Below are 21,369 nucleotides of genomic sequence, written 5' to 3' on the forward strand. Positions count from 1 at the left end.
TGACCCCCACGTCAGGTTCCCTGCTCAGCAGGAAGCCTGCTACTCCCTCTCCCACTCCCCCTACTTGTGTTACCTCTCACACTGTGTCTCTCTCTCTGTCAAATAAATAAAATCTTTTAAAAAAGATTAAAAATAAATCAAATGATAAATTACTAAAGGTTTAAAAAAAATAAAATAAATCCATGTCTACTAAACTTTTCTCACTCATTCTGAGTCACCAGAGCATTAAAATATCTGAGGATACACACACAAAAAAATACAATTAACTTTACATAATATTCAAGAACTTCAGCACCTAAAACTAATATTACACTGTACATTAACTAAATGGAACTTAAATAAAAACTTAAAATCAACAATTTCTGTGATACACAAAACTTAAGGTTTGCTGGCCTACCTGTAGATCTTTCACGTTTGGAAAAGGAATCCCTATTGTTATGACAGCACGGGCATTGTCATCTGAGAAATCCAAACCCTCGCTCACTTTACCACGACAAACTGCTACCAAGAGGGCTCCATCTTAAGCAACAAAAAATAAAGTTTTAAAAAGCACACCCAAAATTCCCCAAAGCTGCTTGTTGTCATTTTGAAAAGATCTAATTAAGTAATAATAGCAACTTTAAAAGAATCAAATAAAAAACCATGATGAAATAAAGTTTTAAAATGGACACAAAATTACATTTCTGGTACCAAATAAATCTACAAACTGTGTATTCCCAGATAACATACACAGAAAAGCCACATCAGAGTATTATTAACTTGCAGATGAACTAAGCAATCAGGCATTGTTTTATCTTTAAAATAGTGAAATTGCTATCACTACTTTTACCACAAGAATGTAAAATTTTCAGAATGATTTAAAGAACTCTAGTTTGTACTATATATCACATTGAATCTAATATTATATTGGAAAACATTTAAAACCTAAAGAACATTGTGTGTAATATCATCACGCTGACAATATTAACAATTATGTTGTAGCATCTTTAAGATGGTACACTGTTCATAAGTTATTACTATTAGCTCTTCCTGTCAAACTTTTTTATGGACATTTGCTAAATTTGAAATGGAGCCTTCAGCTGTGTTTTGAAATCTCAAATTCATTTTATGTAATAGAATGTAAGCATAAAGTACATTTACTTGCATCAAAGTGTAGGGTTCATCTGGCTAGTAAGGAAGATATTTATGCATTCTCTGTCCACCCTCTTTCACAAAACATTTTAGGTAGTGTAAGGAAGACTATACTAAATGTCTTCTTTACCTAAATATACGCTGTTTCTTAAAGTTGAACTGGCATCTCCAAATGAAAATATTCATAGAAGAACAGCTCCAAATAACAGAATCTTTTCACCTTATTTTCTTCTCAACCAGATTATAAAGTATAATTTTTCTATTAAGTGCAATTCATAAAAAAAAGATAAAATTCTGACAGCATCAACTTCTTACTTTATGATAAAAATACTGTTTCATTGACCATCAAATAATTTCCATTTACCTTTCTCGCCTTTGCACTTGATTGCATCATAGTACACCTGCAGTAATTCATCAAAATCAGTTTTTTCTCCTCCCTGAGGTTCTACAATGACTGTCTTCACCAACTCTAGATTATGCCATAAACCAGTGTAGAGCCAACGTTCTTTTAACTTTTCTAATAACTGAAAAGGAGAAAGAAAAAAATGAACTTGTTTTGTGTCCAAATGAACAAACTTACCTTGGTTTGTTGAAAGAGAATGTGACAACAATGTGACTATGGTAAGCAAATTAACCTTTCTTCATTTTACTTTTCTCATCTATAAAATGAGAAAAACAAGAATATGTCATAGAGTCGTTATTGGGCTAAATTCATTAACTAATTTAGATAGCTCTGAATGATGATGCCTGACCTTCTCCTTGCTCATGCTCTCTCTCACTGTCTCTCTCTCAAATAAATAAATAAATAAATCTTTTTTTAAAAAAAAAAAAGCAGAAAAAAATTACTTCTGTCAAAGTTGATAAATTTTAAGTTATCTCTATTTTTTTTTAAGATTTTATTTATTTATTTTACAGAGAGAGTGAGCACAGGCAGACAGAATGGCAGGGAGAGGCAGAGGGAGAAGCAGGCTCCCTGCTGGGGAGGCTGGGATCATGACCTGAGCCGAAGGCAGCTGCTTAACCAACTGGGCCACCCAGGCGTCCCTTAAGTTATCTCTTTAAACCCAAAGTGAAATTCCTTAATATCCCCACCTAAAGCTTCCTTACTTTTATTTTTTTTTGAAGGAGGCTCCATGCTCAGAGAGGAACCCAATGCAGGGCTTGAACTCACAACCCTGAGATCAAGACCTGAGCTGAGATCAAAAGTCAGACACCTAACAGACTGACCACCTAGGAACTTCAACTAAAGATTCTTTAGTGAAGATTCTTTAAGATTATTTTACCTAGTCCATAGGTAGTTAAGCCATTTAAAAATTTGATCATCACCGATTAAACAGAATCCAATAAATATATAAACAGACTCAGGTTGCTAACAAGTAGAAAATATACAAGCACAAGAGCACATTTATAAAGATAACCATGTGCTATATTATAAAACAATTTCCAATAAATTTCAAAGAATATCAGATTAACCACAGAGTCTAGTAACAATGTAACTTTAGATTAAAAAACAATATAGAGTTAGTGGGGTAAAAAAAAAAAAACCCAGTAAACAAACTGAACATGTGTTCTTAAAGAACACATGGATTATATGTCCACTAATCTCAATAAAGCTAGAAAAAACAGGGGCGCCTGGGTGGCTCAGTGGGTTAAAGCCTCTGCCTTCAGCTCAGGTCATGATCCTGAGGTCCTGGGATGGAGCCCCGCATCCGTCTCTCTGCTCTGTGGGGAGCCTGCTTCCTCCTCTCTCTCTCTCTCGCCTGCCTCTGCCTACTTGTGATCTCTGTCAAATAAATAAATAAAATATTAAAAAAAAAAAGCTAGAAAAGACAAACACCATATAGTTAAAAGAGAAAAAACAGAGAATTCCGGAAACCTTCAGATATTAATGATAAGAAAAGCACCCACAATTCAAAATATGGGATTCAGTAAAGGCAATAGTTAGATATATACTTATAGTTTAAGATGTATTTGTTTTAAAAACATGAAATTAAATGAAACATTCTTTTATTATTTTTTATTTTTACTTATTTTTTTAATAAACATATAATGTATTTTTAGCCCCAGGGGTACAGGTCTGTGAATCGCCAGGTTTACACACTTGACAGCACTCACCACAGCACACCCGCCCCCCGATGTCCATACCCCACCACCCTCTCCCGAGCCCCCTCCCGATAGCAACCCTCAGTTTATTTTGCAAGATTAAGAGTATCTTATGGTTTGTCTCCCTCCCGATCCCATCTTGTTTCATTTATTCTTTTCCTACCCCCCAAACCCCCCACATTGCATCTCCACTTCCTCATATCAGGGAGATCATATGACAGTTGTCTTTCTCCAATTGACTTATTTCACTAAGGATAATACCCTCTAGTTCCATCCACATCATTGCAAATGGCAAGATTTCATTTCTTTTGATGGCTGCATAGTATTCCATTGTATGTATGTATACACACACACACACACACACACACACATACACTACATTGAAGCATTCTTTTTAAGAAGCAAGAAAATCAAATGGTAAATGCAAAGGAAGTAGAAGTTAACAATAAACATAAGAGCTGAAATAAAAAGACAAAAGCCAGTACTAAAAATTATTATGATTTAAACTGATCTGTTTTACCCACTTGTTCTATGCAGAGTTCCATGCAGTATGGACCAATTATTATAAAGTAGGAAAGCAACAGGGAATCACCACAAATTTTCTAGAAAACAGAAACTAAATTTTATAAGATGGTTTACTTCCTCAGAATTTCACCCTTATCGATTTTGTTTTTTTATAAAGATTTTATTTATTTGAGAGAGAGAGAGAGAAAACATGCACATGGGCAGGCAAAAGGCAGAGAGAAAAGGAGAAGGAGAGAAGCAGACTCCCTGCTGAGCTCAGAGCCTGACAGGGGCTGATCCCAGGACCCTAAGATGGTGACCTGAGGAGAAATCAAGAGTCCCACATTTAAACGACGGAACAACCCAGGCACCCCATCACCCTTATCTATTTTCAGAATTAAATTTAGCAAGATCATAAGATAAAAATTTTTATCACTACTATGGTATAAATGTTTATGTTCCCTCAAAACACATACGTTGAACTCCCCAATCCCCAAAGATGATAGTATTATGAATAGGCCCTTTGGAAGGTGATTAGGTCATGAGCATGGAGCTCTCATGAATGAAATGAGTGCTCTTATAAAAGGGATCCCCACCATATGAGACACAGCCAGAAGACCCTGCCTACCAAACAGGAAGAGGGCTATCATCCAACCTGATCTTGGGTCTCCCAGCCTCTAGCACTGTGAGAAATAAATTTTTGTTGTTTATAAACTACAAAGTCTGTGGTAATTTATTATAGCAACTGGAACAGACTAAGAAAATCACTAACTGGTAAAAAACCTCATTGTGTATTATACGGTGGTCAAGGTACCCTGATTAATAAGAAGAAAAATTCTCTGTAACACCATGTCATTAGGTTAAAAAAGAAAAAAGTAGGACAGTCATTAAATCTAAAAGTCTATCTTACTTTGAGTGACTCAAGGGTTGACCATTAAAATTTGCTTTTTGAATATGCACTGTTTTTGAATTAGTCTCTCATCAGTGCTAGGAAGTATGAAAACCTTGTAACAGTATTCAGGGCTACAGTGTATGCGGGAGAGTCAAACTGAGACTTCAATGCAAAGATAAGACTATTATAAATTTGATAATGTTCAGAATAATATATTAATCTCTTTAAATTTCTCTACTGAATAGGCAGTTTAGAAGAAGATATAAACATCCTAAGGATATAAAACCAGTAAAATGTGACATGAATTTGCATAATTGTTGATACTTAATGCAACTTAATCCAATGATATACTGTTTTCCGTCATCTGAAAACAGCCTTTCATCTTTGATTCCTTGATCTTGAAATAATAACTGCCAGTACAATATATTTTTAACATTTAAAATCTGGATGAATACCTCTCACTTTACTTGAAGATCACTAAGTTGGTCATTCCAAAATATATTCCATAAAATCTATTTAAGAAGGCAAGTTTCAGAAAGAACAAAGAAATTGGTTCAATATAAACTTACCCCCAAAGACATTCCCATTACATAAAAAAGAATTCAGAATATCAAAGAGTTGCATATGATTTAGAAAGCGTCTAACACAAGTTTAAAAAAATTTCAAAGCAGGGATGATACATCCAAAATTTCAAAATTTGTTATAATGAACAAAGAAAAAACAATCTACTGACTTTTTAGATTCTAAGAACTTCAAAAACTTATAGACAATGAAAGCAGCCAAGGATTTATAAATAAATCATGAATATTACAATTAAAAAGTAGAATATGCATTATATCAATCAGTTCAGGCAATTTTATGGCACATATAAAACAAATGGTCATATATTAATAGGTCTTTAAAAATTATCTGCAAAATAAGGCTTTAAAGTTCGGTGATATAGTTGAAGGAACTTCTAGCTCTAAAACTCTTTAATTCTATTAAATTTTTAAAACTGAATTGTTGGGATGCTTGTGTGGCTCAGTCGGTTAAGCATCTGTCTTCATTCAGGTCATGATCCTAGGGTCTTGGGAGAGTCCTGCAAAGGCCTCCTTGCTCAGCAGGGAGCCTGCTTCTCCCTCTGCCTGCTGCTTCCCTGCTTGTGCACTCTCTCTCTGACAAATAAATAAGTAAAATCTTTAAAAAATAAAACTGAATTGCTAGTATATAAGATTTATACATAAGATTATAATTCAGAGAATAAGGAGAGGACAAAAAGGAAAAAAGGTGGGACACTAATAGACAGGCTATATTTTTTTTAGGTTTGCATTAGAGCTGAAAAACTTCATTGTTAATGCAAATTTTAAAACGAGGACAAAATTTTTTCCCTAAATAGAAACCATTTAAATTTGCTTTAATTGAAAAGGAAGAATTAATTATCCAATCATAGCTAAGACCATTTTTCCAGAAAAATTTTATGCACTTTGACACCTATCAGCCTTTCCAAATTTCCATACCATACCATTCATTCATTTATAAGTAGGCTCCACGCCCAGTATATATGTATGTATTTATTGGCTCCATGCCAATGTGGAGCCCAACACAGGGCTTGAAGTCATGACTGAGAGTAAGGCCTGAGCTGAAATCAAGAGTTGCTTGCTTAACCAACTGAGCCACCCAGGTGCCCCTGCCATACCATTTCAAGCCAAGTTCAGAGAAATATTTTAGGCAATTCAAGTAAAGCTGAGGCAGGTAAGAGACAAATAATTTGATCATAACTAAGAGAGCTCCTGGTCAGAATTTAGAAAAAGAGAAAAAGGAAAAAAAATTTGCTTTTCAGTTTTATCTATTTTTATGGTAAGAATACAGAGAACTGGAACTCTCATACAGTGCAGTGAAAATATAAAATGGTGCAGGTTCTTTGGGAAGAAGTCAGATAGTTCTTCAAAATGTTAAATATAGAGCTACCATATGATCCAGCAATTACATTCATAATACCCAAGAGAAATGAAAACAAAGCTACACAAAAACTTGTACATAAATGTTCATAGCAGCATTATTCATAATATCCCTAAGTAGAAACAACCCAAATATCTTTCAATTGATTGATGGATAAATAAAACATGGTATATTTATGCAGTGGAGTATTTGATCATAAAAATCAAGTACTGATACATGCTATAACATGGATGAACCTCAAAAACAATATACAGTTGACCCTTGAGCAACAAAGGTTTTAACTGTATGGGTCCCCTTATAAACAGATTTTTTTTCAATATAGTACAGCACCATGTATGTATTTTCTCCTCTTTATGGTTTTCTCTAACTTATTGTTAAGAATGCAATATATAATATATGCAACATACAAAATATGTGTTAATCAACTGTTTATGTTATCAGTAAGGTTTCTCATCAATAGTAGGTGATTAGTAGTTAAGTTTTGGGGGAGCCAAAATTTACACACACAGATTTTTGACTGTATAGGGGATTAGAGCACTTTTCAAGGGATAACTAAACCAAGTAAAAGATGTCAGACACAAAAGACCACACATTGTATAATTCCATTTATATGTAAGTTCCAGATAAGGCTAATGCATAGGGACATAAAGTAAATTAGAAGTTGCCTAGGGCTATGAAGGGGGAAAGCTAGGGGGAATACGGGAAGTGATTACTAAGAGGTATGTAGTGATGAAAATGTTCAAATATAGTTGCAGAACTTTGTGAATCAAATAAAAACCATGAATTTACACTTTAAATGAGTGAGCTATATGTAAATTATATTGCAATAAAGATGTTATATTGGGAAAAAACAACATAAATGGCACACAGAACTTCTAAAGCACTATGGGAAGAAAGGACAAAAAACCATATTAATTGACTAAGACAAACAAAAGGAGAAAAGAGGTAAAGAAAGCACAAAATAATAAGTCCAAGTATGCCCAGACTTAAAGCAAACACAAATGAATTTAACTTGTTTATTAAAACTGGACACTCAGATTGTTTGGGGGAAAAAAAGGAAAAGAGGTAGGGAGGGAGAGAAGAGGTAGAGAGAGAAAAAGAAATAATCATCTATATGTTGTTGTTCAATAGAGACACTTAAAATTAAACCACATAGAAATCTTAAAAATGAATTTATAGGAAAAGAAATGCAAGGCATATACCAAAAGCAATCAGGTGTATCACAGTCATAAAAAATAGACTTCAAAGCAAAAAGTTTTAGAACAGATATATATTCTATATACTTAAAAAGTACATCCACTAAAAAGAGGTAACAGTCATGAATCTTCATGCACTTAAAACATAGCTTCAAAATATACAAAAGAAAAGTTGACAAGAAATATAAAGATAAACTGACCAATTCGCTAAATAGTACTGAGGATTTCGATGAACCCCTCTTAGCTATTTATAGATGAGCTGGACAAAATTGGTAAGGATAAAGAAGACTGAAGTTTATAAGAATCATCAACCTTGCTCTACGGGCGCCTGGGTGGCTTGGTCAGTTAAGTGTGTGACTCTTGATTTCAGCTCGGTTCATGATCTTATGGCCGTGGAATGAAGTTCAACATTTTCTCTTTCCCACTCCATTTGCCCCTTCAGTGCTTGCTCTCTCTCAAAAACAAAGAATCATCAACCTTGCTCAAATATGTGGGGAATTTGGTGCTGAATGGAAAATAGTGATTCTTTTCAAATATGTAATAATATATGTAAAGAACATATCAATGAATTTTTTAAACTTGGAATCATATATATTCACTGGAAATGAATAGTAACAGAAAGGCCTTCAGAACAAAAAAAGATTTACACAGAAAGAGGAAAAATATTTTCCAATTTTGGGGGAACAATTTCCAGGTTCAAGAGGGAAACAAAATGGAAAAAAATTATTTAAAAACAATTTGGTAGGTCTTTTCTGTATAAATTTTAAATCAGATATCAATTTCTACAGAAATGTCAACAACAGCATTATTTAAAAAGCAGAACATAAAAAGACTAGAAACAACAAAAATATTTACTAAAGGTAATATATAAACTATTTCATAGTCATACAATGGATTATGATAAGCAATAAAAATAAATGGATTAGTGAAAAAACCAAATGGCAGAAAATTATATCTAATACCATGCCATTTAAAAAAAAAAGCAAAATTTGGGACGCCTGGGTGGCTCAGTTGGTTAAGCAGCTGCCTTCGGCTCAGGTCATGATCCCAGCGTCCTGGGATCGAGTCCCACATCGGGCTCCTTGCTCAGCGGGGAGCCTGCTTCTCCCTCTGCCTCTGCCTGCCATTCTGTCTGCCTGTGCTCGCTCTCTCCCCCTCTCTCTCTGATAAATAAATAAAATCTTTAAAAAAAAAAAAGCAAAATTAAATAACAGTGTTTAGGAATATATATGTATTAGGGAATATGTATGTATGTGGTAAGGCCATTTTTAAAAAAAATGAATGGCAATTACAAACTTCAGGACATTGACTAACACTATGGGGGTAGGCAAAGAGATGGGATTGAGAAGGGGCATCCACATAGCTTTAAACTCAGTAATATTTAGTTCTTAGGTGGCAGTTTTGATGTTTGCATTTTATTAATTTATAAATATACTTTATAACTCACATCTATATTATATGTGCTCTTATGTAAGTATGAAATATTACATAATGATTGTGAAAATGGAGCAGAATATATTTCTTTTGAATGTTTTTAGTAATACCAAGGCGTGGGGATGAAGGGTGGAGATAATAAAACAAATAACAATAAACAGATTTAGCCCATACAATGTGCCAGAAACATGAAAGAAAAAAATCTAAGGATAAAGCAGAGAACATCATAGAAAAGATACCTGCCTTCATGGCACTTACATTCTTTTTTTTTTTTTTTTTAAGATTTTATTTATTTATTTGACAGAGAGAGATCACAAGTAGGCAGAGAGGCAGGCAGAGAGAGAGAGAGAGGAGGAAGCAGACTCCCTGCTGAGCAGAGAGCCCGATGTGGGACTCGATCCCAGGACGCTGGGATCATGACCTGAGCCGAAGGCAGCGGCTTAACCCACTGAGCCACCCAGGCACCCGGCACTTACATTCTAATGAGAGAACATTACATTCCTAAAGATGCAGAATAAATATGGCCTGAAACTCCGAAATTTGTATCTACAACCCAGTTTGCTCCTTTATGTGCTATATTTTTAAGCACAGTCAAATTCACCAGTTAGATATCTCAAAGGCACCTGAAATGTCTCATAAGAGACCAAATTTATAACATTTTAGTGTTTGTTATTTCAATAAAGGATATCACCATTCCCTTGAGTTGCCTTTGCTAGAACACTAAGTCATCCTTAACAATTCCCTCTCCCCACCCTCAATGCCCAGGTACAATCTATTACCAGTCCTCTTAATTTTTGTCTTCTAACTATCTCTCCATATCCAAAGCCAACACCCCAGTCCAAGCTATTAAAATCTCCTGAAAAACTACTCCAATAATCTCCTAACTGATTTCCTGTTTCTTATCACTCTTACATCTTTATATTTCAGCCAGAGAGTATTTTCAAAACACCAATTTTACCACATGATCCACTCACATCTCCACTTTAAAAATCAGTAAGTATGCATCAACAAACCCTCCTTGCCCTCATGGAAATAGTGATTCAACGATACATGGAACAATTACTTTTGTGAGAAATCTGGAAAACAGTTAAGAGGCTCCTGCCCCTCGATGAGTAAGAAACCAGCTACATAGAAGGTAGGAAAATTCGTGGCACCATTTGCCTTAGTCCCTTCTCCCCAGCTCAGCATGGTGTGACTCAGGGAAAACTTCCAACTCCTGGCTTTTCCCTTAAGGAGAGAAGACTGAAATATACATCCAATGTACAGACTATCGAGGGAGCTACCCAGAGGACTGTTTTCTGTCCTTCCTAAATCTAAGTACTGACAGGAAAGGGTGCTGAGATGGGGGCTACTGAACACAAAGGCTAAAGTTTAGACTAGAATGCATTCCCTCCCCATAGTCTCGCCCCCTGGCTCAGGTTTTAATTAAGGGTAGAAAAATCCCAACTCCCAATTTCTCCAGGAAAAGGAAACTGTTGGACTATGTATCCAATGTTGTACTTTTTCAGGAAGCTGCCTGAAGGACTGGTGGTTTCTGTGTCACTGGTCTCAGAGCACTGACAAGACCCAGCATCCCCAAATGCCAGGGGGCCACTGAGAACAAAAGAGAGAGGTAGGTAGCTTGGTGCCACTCCAGAGGAGTAGTAGTATTGTAGCTTGGTGGTCTCTACCCTGGCTGGGTAGAAGAGAAGAGTGGACTAGGTTGTATAACATTCCAGCTTGGCACTGCCTGAAGGACTGGTTCCTGTCCCGCCTGACTCAAAGAGTTGATGTGACCTGACAAACTCTAAAAGCCTGGGAGCTGCAGGAAAACAAAAGACAGCTAGATGCCTTATAGCACTCCAGAGAACCTGTAGTACCACAGACAAAAACCAGAGGGAGCAAGTGATTTATAAGCTCTTAAAAAAAAAAAAAAAAAAAAAAGGAAAATGCCTCTAATTCAGAATTTATACATAGGAGTCTAGAAGACACATCCACAGGAAAGGTTTTGGTGGTCCCCAGAATCCGTAGCTCCAAAGCCAGTCTATGAAAGACTGTTTTGTTTTGGTTTTTTTCAATATGGGTACATAAAAAGGAATGAAATAAACTCCAGGAATCAACTATAAAGAAATGGGGGTATATAAATTACCTGACAAATAATTTAGAATAACCATCATAAAGATATTCAACAAGCTCAGGAAAATGATACATAAGCAAAATGAGAATTTATAAAAGAGACAGAAAATATAAGAGAGAATCAAAGAGAAATTTTGGAGCTAAAGAAAATAACAACTGAACTGAAAAATTTACTGAAGAGATTCAACAGCAGATTTAACTCAAATAAAGAATCCACAAACTTGAAGACAGGCCATTAAAAATTATCCAGAGAAGTAAAAAAGAAAAAGAATGAATAAAGCCTAGGGTATTTATAGGACATCATCAAGCAGACAAGTAGATACATATGGGGCTCCCAGTGGGAGAAAAAAGTGAGAAGGGGGCACAAAGTTTATTTAAAGAATAGCCAAGAATCTGTTTTCGGCTCAGGTCACGATCCCAGTGTCCTGGGATGGAGCCCCATGTCAGGCTGCATGCTGCTCTCCCTACTTGTACTTTCTCTTTCTCTCTGTCAAATAAATAAGAGCTTTAAAAATATTTTTAAAAATAAATGAAGACTAGCCAAAAACCTTACCAAATCAGGGGTGGAGGTGGAGAACAGACATTTAGCTTCAAGAAGCCAAAAGACACCAAATAGCATGAAATCTAAGAGGGTCACACTGAAACACATTATAAATAAATGTATCAAAAGTCAGAGACAAAGAGAATTTTGAAAGCAAAGCAAGAACCTCCATAAAACAATGAGTGAATTTCTCAGCAGAAATCTTGCAGGCCAATAGAATGCTATATATGAAGTGCTGAAACAAACAAACAAACAAACAAAACCCAGCAACTGAGACCATGATATTCAGTAAAAAATGAAGGTGAGATAAAGACTTCCCTAGAATAAGCAAAACTGAGGGAGTTCATTGCCACTAGACCTGCCTTAAAAGAAATGTTAAAGAGAGTCCTTCAAGTTGAAATAAAGGTGCAGATAATAACACAAAACCATAAAAAATGAATTTTCAATGAAAAACTATTAAAAAAGACAAAGATATTATATACTGAAAAAATTGTCAACTCATGAAGATGTGATTATAATAAACAGATAAATGCCCAAGAACAAAGCCCCAAAATGTATGAAACAAAAACTAACAGAATAGAATTGAGAAATAAATAGTTCTACAGTAACAGTAAGAGACTTCAATATCCCAATTGCAATAATGAACAAAACAACCACACAGAAGTTCAATAAAAAAGAGGATTTGAAAAACACTATCAGGGTGCCTAAGTGGTTCAATTAGTCAAGCTGAATTCAGCTCAGGTCATGACCTCAGGCTCAAGAGATGAGTCCCACATTGGGCTCTGTGCTCAGCGGGGAGTCTGCTTGGGATTCTTGTTCTCCCTCTCCCTCTGCCCCTCCTCACTGCACACACTCTCTCTAAAATAAATAAATCAATCTTAAAAAATATATACAAACAAATTGACCTAATAGATACACATAGAGAACACTCAACCCAACAAAGTAGAATACATGTTCTTAAGTACACATGGAATATCCTCTAGAATATACCACAAATTAGGCCACAATACAATTCTTAATATATTTTAAATGGATTGAGTGGTTTTTCTGACAACCATGAAATGAAACTAGAAATCAATAACAGAAGGAAAATTAGAAAAATACACACATATGTGGAGACTGAATAATACACCCTTAAACAACCACTAGATCAAACTAGAAATCACAAAGGAAATTAGAAAATATCTTCAGATACATGAAAACAAAAATACACACATACCAAAACTATGAAACAGCAAATCAGTGTTACAAAAGATATTTGTAACTATAAATGCATACGTTAAAAAGAGCTTAAGTTAATCTTAACTGTACATCTTAAGAAACTAAAAAACAGCAAATTAAACCAAAAATTAGCAGAAGGAAAGAAAAAATAAAGAGCAAAAATAAGTAAAATAGAATAGAATAAAATAGAGAAATGAAAGTTGGTTTTTTGAAGATCAACAAAATTAACAGATAGATTGACTAAGGGAAAAAAAAAGAAGACTTAATGAATGAGGAAAGCCACAAAAGAAAGTAGAGATATAATTACCAACTTTACAGAGATAAAAGGATTATCAGACAATACTATGAACAACTGTATACCACCAAATTGGATAATCTGGATGTAATGAATAAATGTTTAGAAACACATAATCTATAAATACTGAATCATGAAGAAAAAGAAAATCTAAACAAACCTGTAACAAGTAAGGAGACTGAACTAATAATCAAAAACCTCCAACAAAAAAAAGCTGTAACTCCGTTATCTTCACTGGTGAATTCCACCAAACATTTAAAGAAGAATTCATATATATATACACATATATATATATATATGTGTATATATATATATATAAAGAATTAATATCAATCCTACTCACTCTCCAAAAAAACTGAATAGAACACTTCCAAACTCATTCTAGAAGCTAGCATTACTTTGATACCAAAGGCAGACAAACGAAGCTACAAATATCCCTTATAAATACTGATGCAAAAATCCTCAAGAAATACTAGCAAATAAAATTCAGCAACATAGTAAAAGTATTATATAGATGTCTGGGTTGCTCAATCAGTTAAGTGTCTGCCTTAGCTCAGGTCATGATCCTGGGTCCTGGGACTGAGCGCCATGTCAGGCTCCCTACTCAGTAGGAAATCTGTTTCTCCCTTTCCCTGCTCTTGCTTTCACTCTCATTTTCTCTCTCTCTCAAATAAACAGAAATTTTGAAATTCTTTAAAAAAACCATATATACACAATCAAATATTATGCAGCCATCAAAAATGAAATCTTGCCATTTGCAATGATGTGGATGGAACTAGAGGGTATTATTCTAAGCAAAATAAGTCAATCAGAGAAAGAATTATCAAATGATCTCACTGATATGTGGAATTTGAGAAACAAGGCAGAGGGAAAAGGGAAGAGAGGAAAAAATAAAACAAGATGAAAGGAGAGAGGGAGACAAACCGTAAGAGATTCTTAATCTCAGGAAACAAGGTGAGAGCTGCTGGAGTAGAGAGGGGTGGGAGAGATGGGGTGGCTGGGTGATGGACAGTGGGGAGTGCATGTGTTATGGTGAACACTGTGTATTGTGTAAGACTGATGAAGCACAGACCTGTACCTCTGAAACAAATAATACATTATATGTTAATTTAAAAAATTCTTTAAAAAAATAAAATAAAATTGGGGCACCTGGGTGGCTCAGTGGGTTAAGCCTCTGCCTTCGGCTCAGGTCATGATCCCAGGGTCCTGGGATCGAGCCCCACATCAGGCTCTCTGCGCTGCAGGGAGCCTGCTTCCTCCTCTCTCTCTGCCTGCCTCTCTGCCTACTTGTAATCTGTCAGATAAATGAAGAAAAAATCTTTAAAAAAAAATAATAAAAATAAAAAAAAATAAAATACAAGTATTATATATCATGACTAATTGGGATTTACCCCTGGAACACAAGGGTTGTTTAACACATAAAAATCAATCAATAGTGACTCTTAATCTCACAAAACAAACTGAGGGTTGCTGGGGGGAGAGGGGTTGGGAGAAGGGGGGTGGGGTTATGGACATTGGGGAGGGTATGTGCTTTGGTGAGTGCTGTGAAGTGTGTAAACCTGGCGATTCACAGACCTGTACCCCTGGGGATAAAAATATATGTTTATAAAAAATAAAAAAAATTTTTTTTAAATCAATCAATATAATTCACTACAATAATAGAATGGAGGGAAAAAAAAGGCCCATGATCTTCTCAACTGAGGTAGAAAAGCATTTGACAAAATTTAACACCCTTTCATGATAAAAACACTCAAACTAGGAAAGGAAGAAAATTTCCTAAACATATTAAAGGTCTTTTATGAAGAGCTCACACCAAACATCACACTCAATGGTGAACAACTCGAACCTTTCCCCCTAAATCAGAAACAAAATAAGGATGCCCATCTTTGCTACTTCAATTAAACAGAACAATTAGTCGAGAAAAAGAAAGAAAAGGTATTCAAAATGGAAAAAAAGATAAAACTATCTTTGTTCACAGATAACATGGTCTTATACCTAGAAAACTCCAAAGAATACACATCAACTCCCCCCTTCAAAAAAGCCCTGTTACAGCTAATAAATGAAATGAGCAAAATTGCATGATATCAAACCAACATGAAAAGTTGGTTTCAGGGGTGCCTGGGTGGCTCAGTGGGTTAAGCCGCGGCCTTCGGCTCAGGTCATGATCTCAGGGTCCTGGGATCGAGGCCCGCGTCGGGCTCTTTGCTCAGCAGGGAGCCTGCTTCCCTCTCTCTCTCTCTGCCTGCCTCTATGTCTAATTGTGATCTCTCTCTGTCAAATAAATAAATAAAATCTTAAAAAAAAAAAAAGAAAAGTTGGTTTCATTTCTACACGCTAACAGTAAACAACCATAAAAGGAAATGAAGAAAATAATTCCATTCATAATAGTATCAAAAAGAGTGCTCACTTCTGCAGCACATACATAACAGCATCAAAAAGAATAAAAACACTTAGGGATAAATTTAACCAAAGGGTGAAAAACTTGTATACCGAAAACTACAGAACACTGCTGAAAGAAACTAAAGAAACATAAATAAATGAAAAAACATGCCATGTTCATGGATTGGAGAACTTAATATTGTTTTTTTAAAAATTTATTTATTTTCAGAAAAACAGTATTCATTATTTTTTCACCACACCCAGTGCTCCATGCAATCCGTGCCCTCTATAATACCCACCACCTGGTACCCCAACCACCCACTCCCCCGCCACTTCAAACCCCTCAGATTGTTTTTCAGAGTCCATAGTCTCTCATGATTCACCACCCCTTCCAATTTACCCCAACTCCCTTCTCCTCTCTAACACCCCTTGTCCTCCATGATATTTGTTATGCTCCACAAATAAGTGAAACCATATTGACTCTCTCTGCTTGACTTATTTCACTCAGCATTATCTCTTCCAGTCCCATCCATGTTGCTACAAAGTTGGGTATTCATCCTTTCTGATGGAGGCATAATACTCCATCATGTATATGGACCACATCTTCCTTATCCATTCGTCCATTGAAGGGCATCTTGGTTCTTTCCATAGTTTGGCGACCGTGGCCATTGCTGCTATAAACATTGGGGTACAGATGGCCCTTCTTTTCACTACATCTGTATCTTTGGGGTAAATACCCAGCTGTGCAATTGCAGGGTCAAAGGGAAGTTCTATTTTTAATTTCTTGAGGAATCTCCACACTGCTCTCCAAAGAGGCTACACCAACTTGCATTCCCACCAACAGTAGAAGAGGGTTCCCCTTTCTCCACATCCTCTCCAACACACGTTGTTTCCTGTTTTGTTAATTTTGGCCATTCTAACTGGTGTAAGATGATATCTCAATGTGGTTTTAATTTGAATCTCCCTGAGGGCTAGTGATGATGAACGTTTTTCATGTGTCTGATAGCCATTTGTATGTCTTCATTGGAGAAGTGTCTGTTCCTATCTTCTGCCCATTTTTTGATATGTTTGCCTGTTTCGTGTGTGTTGAGTTTGAGGAGTTCATTACAGATCCTGGATATCAACCTTTTAGGACTTAATATTGTTAACATAACAATACTACCCCCCAAATAATTTATATTCAGTGCAATACCTACCAAAATCCTTTTTTCCAGAAATAGAAAAACCCATCTTAAAATCCAAATGGAATCAGAAGGAGATGGATAGCCAAACCAAAAAAAGAACATTTGAGGACTCACATTTCCTAATTTCAAAACTTAATGCAAAGGAACAGCAATCAGATGGTGTGATACTGGCCTAAGGACAGATATATAAACTAATGAAATAGAAAAGAGAGTCCAAAAATAAACCCTTGCATTGATTTTATTTTATTTTTTTAATTTTCAGTCAGGATACTAAGACTACTGTCAATTAATTTTCAATCAGAATACTAAGACCATTCAAAGGGGGAATGGACAGTCTTCTCAACAAACGATGTTGGGAAAACTGTATATTCACATACAAAAAGATGAAGTTAGGACTTGTTTACACAATTTACAAGTTAACTCAAAATTACCAAAGACCTAAACGTAACACCTAAAACTATAAAACTATTAGATGAAAACAGAGGGCAAAATCTTCCAATATTGGATCTAACAATGATTTCTTAGATATGACTTCAAAAGCGTAGGTAACAAAAGAAAAATATAGAGGAACTGAACTTCATCTACATTTAAAAACTTCTGTGCAACGAAGGATACCATCAAGAAAGTGAAAAGATAATTCACAAATAAGAGAAAATGTTTATAATTCATTTATAAGAGATTAATATCCAGACAATATAAAGAACTCCTACAACTCAAAAACAAACCAATTCAAAAATGGGCAAAGAACTGGAATAGACATTTCTCCAAAGATACACAAAGGATGAATAAGCACATGAAAAGATGCATAACTTCACTAATCATTAGGAAAATGCAAATCAGAACTACAAGGAGATACCACCTCACATCCATTAGGATGGGTACTAAAAAACAAACCAACAAACACTAAACCTCAGAAAATAGGTGTTGGCAAGCCTGTAGAGAAATTGTTATCTTTGTACATTGCTGGCAGGGATGTAAAGTGGTACAGTCACTGTAGAAAACTTGGTAGTTCCTCAAAAAGTTTATAAACATAAAATTACCATATAATGCAGCAATTCCACTCCTGAGTATATCACCAAAAGAAGTGAAGGCAAAAACTCAAATAGAGAGTTGCACATCTATGTTCATAGCAGCATTATTCACAATAGCTATAAGGTGGAAACAACCCAAACATCCATCAATGGATGAATGGATGAACAAAGTAGTATATACATACAATGGAATATTCAGCCATAAAAAGGAATGAAATTGTGATACATATTATAATGTAGGTAAACCTTGAAAACATGGTAAATTAAATAAGGAAGATGCAAAAGGACAAATACGATTTTTTAAAAGATTTTATTTATTTGAAAGAGAGACTCAGAGAGCTCGAGCAGAGGGAATGGGCAGAGGCAGAAGGAGAAGCAGACCAGCCCCCAACCTGAGCAAGGAGCGCAATGTGGGGCTCGATCCCAGGACTCCAGGATCCTGAGCCAAAGGTGGACATTTAACCAACTGAGCCACCCAGGTGCGCCTATGATTCCATTTTTTATGAGATACCCAGAACAGACAAATTTGTAAAGGAAGTAATTAAGTAGGATTTGCCTGGGCCTGGGAGAGAAGAAAATGAAGAGTTACAGTTTAACAGATAGAGTTTCTAGATTTGGGATGAAAACATTTTGAATATAGTGGCAGTTGTATAATATTGTAAATGTACTTAATGACATGGAATTGTATACATCAAAAATGGTTAACAGCAAACTTTATGTTGTTTTTTACTACTATTTTAAAAACTGAAAAAAAAGCCCACACACGCACAAAAACAAATACTATAGTGTAAATGAATAAATTAGTAACACTTGCATCAACAAGGATGAACATAAATCTATAGATGCGGAGTTTAAAAAGCAAATTACTTTTTTCAACATTTTGAGGAACCTCCATGCTGTTTTCCAGAGTGGCTGCACCAGCTTGCATTCCCACCAACAGTGTAGGAGGGTTCCCCTTTCTCTGCATCCTCGCCAGCATCTGTCATTTCCTGACTTGTTGATTTTAGCCATTCTGACTGGTGTGAGGTGATATCGCATTGTGGTTTTGATTTGTATTTCCCTGATGCCGAGTGATATGGAGCACTTTTTCATGTGTCTCTTGGCCATCTGGATGTCTTCTTTGCAGAAATGTCTGTTCATGTCCTCTGCCCATTTCTTGATTGGATTATTTGTTCTTTGGGTGTTGAGTTTGCTAAGTTCTTTATAGATTCTGGACACTAGTCCTTTATCTGATATGTCGTTTGCAAATATCTTCCCCCATTCTGTCAGTTGTCTTTTGATTTTGTTAACTGTTTCCTTTGCTGTGCAAAAGCTTTTGATCTTGATGAAATCCCAATAGTTCATTTTTGCCCTTGCTTTCCTTGCCTTTGGCGTTGTTCCTAGGAAGATGTTGCTGCAGCAGAGGTCGAAGAGGTTGCTGCCTGTGTTCTCCTCAAGGATTTTGATGGATTCCTTTCTCACATTGAGGTCCTTCATCCATTTTGAGTCTATTTTCGTGTGTGGTGTAAGGAAATGGTCCAATTTCATTTTTCTGCATGTGGCTGTCCAATTTTCCCAGCACCATTTATTGAAGAGGCTGTCTTTTTTCCATTGGACATTCTTTCCTGCTTTGTCGAAGATTAGTTGACTGTAGAGTTGAGGGTCTATTTCTGGGCTCTCTATTCTGTTCCATTGATCTATGTGTCTGTGATCCAGCAATTGCACTATTAGGTATTTACCCTAAAGATACAAACGTAGTGATCCAAAGGGGCACGTGCACCCGAATGTTTATAGCAACAATGTCCACAATAGCCAAACTATGGAAAGAACCTAGATGTCCATCAACAGATGAATGGATCAAGAAGATGTGGTATATATACACAATGGAATACTATGCAGCCATCAAAAGTAATGAAATCTTGCCATTTGCGACAACATGGATGGAACTAGAGTGTATCATGCTTAGCGAAATAAGTCAAGCAGAGAAAGACAACTATCATATGATCTCCCTGATATGAGGAAGTGGTGATGCAACATGGGGGCTTAAGTGGGTACGAGAAGAATCAATGAAACAAGATGGGATTGGGAGGGAGACAAACCATAAGTGACTCTTAATCTCACAAAACAAACTGAGGGTTGCTGGGGGGAGGAGGTTTGGGGGAAGGGGGTGGGATTATGGACATTGGGGAGGATATGTGCTTTGGTGAGTGCTGTGAAGTGTGTAAACCTGGTGATTCACAGACCTGTACCCCTGGAGATAAAAATATATGTTTATAAAAAATAAAAAATTAAGAACAAAAAAAGCAAATTACTGGGGCACTTGGGTGGCTTTTAATTTTGGCTCAGGTCATGATCTCGGGCCCCACATCTAGCTCTATGCTCAACAGGGAGTCTGCTTGAGATTTTCTCTCTTCCTTTTCCTCTGCTCTCTCTTATTTCTCTCTCTCTCTCTCACACACACACACACTAAATAAGTAACATAATGATTTCATTCATATGAAGTTCAAAAACTATTATTTAAGTATGTGTACATGCACACATATATATACTACTTTAAAAATGCAAAACTAGGGTGCCTGGGTGGCTCAGTGCGTTAAGCCACTGCCTTCGGCTCAGATCATGATTTCAGGGTCCTGGGATCGAGCCCCGCATCGGGCTCTCGGCTCAGCGGGGGGCCTGCTTTCTCCCCTCTCTCTCTACCTGCCTCTCTGCCTACTTGTGATCTCTGTCAAATAAATAAATAAATAAAATCTTTTAAAAAAATGCAAAACTATTATCTTTTAAGATGGAAGGATATAATTGTGAAGGGGTATGTGGGTTCTTCTAATGTAAGAGTAAAGTTCTATTTCTTAAGTTGGTGGTGGATATGTCAATGTCAACTTTATTATTTAAGATATGTACATTAGTTTTATATACTTTGTATGCAGGCAAAGGCCCAGTCAAGGATTATATAGGGAAATGCAGTTTGCTGTACTCGAGTAGTAGTGCTTTATTAAATGGCTTATAAGTTCCCTAAATGCTCTCTGAATCAGTCTAACATCATACTCACTTCCTCATTAATCAAAATAAACTGAATAAATTCTTTGATAGGTTTTTTACTTTATATTTACCTTTTTGAAAATTATATTGTAAAGAAAAGTGAGCAAATTATAAAAATACTTAAAATTTTAAATAAAATTTAAAATGAATAAAAATAAAAGTATTTAAGATTTAAAATGAACATTTAAAATTTAAAATGAAATGTAAGATTAGATATGGCAGGGAATGGGGGAAAAGGTTTATAGATGACCCCAATTCCATGATTAGTCCAAATATAGATTGTGGTACCTACCATTCACTCATAATGGTAACACTGGAAAAGCTTGGGAGGAAAGACTGAAAGGAAAGATCATAAGTTTGTTGCCTTTGAGATACAGATATTGATAT

At 35.7% G+C, this 21,369-nt stretch overlaps 1 protein-coding gene across 5 annotated transcripts in view; it reads right to left on the reverse strand.

Moving 5' to 3' along the window:
* BRIP1 (BRCA1 interacting DNA helicase 1) overlaps window positions 1-21,369 on the reverse strand; it is a 189,525-nt gene that overhangs the window by 51,386 nt on the left and 116,770 nt on the right. For 3 of the 5 annotated variants that reach the window (XM_082705892.1, XM_082705891.1, XM_082705893.1), the window contains 2 exons: window positions 1,496-1,655; window positions 398-519 (listed from right to left, as the gene is read on the reverse strand). In XM_082705892.1, coding sequence (XP_082562018.1) covers window positions 398-519; window positions 1,496-1,655 — 282 coding nt within the window. Of the gene's footprint in view, window positions 1-397; window positions 520-1,495; window positions 1,656-18,223; window positions 19,684-21,369 lie in introns of those variants that run through there. The other 2 variants (XM_082705894.1, XM_082705895.1) reach the window with 1 other exon arrangement.

The sequence above is a fragment of the Mustela nivalis genome, assembly GCF_964662115.1.
Source record: "Mustela nivalis genome assembly, chromosome: 17".
Classification (NCBI taxonomy): domain Eukaryota; kingdom Metazoa; phylum Chordata; class Mammalia; order Carnivora; family Mustelidae; genus Mustela; species Mustela nivalis.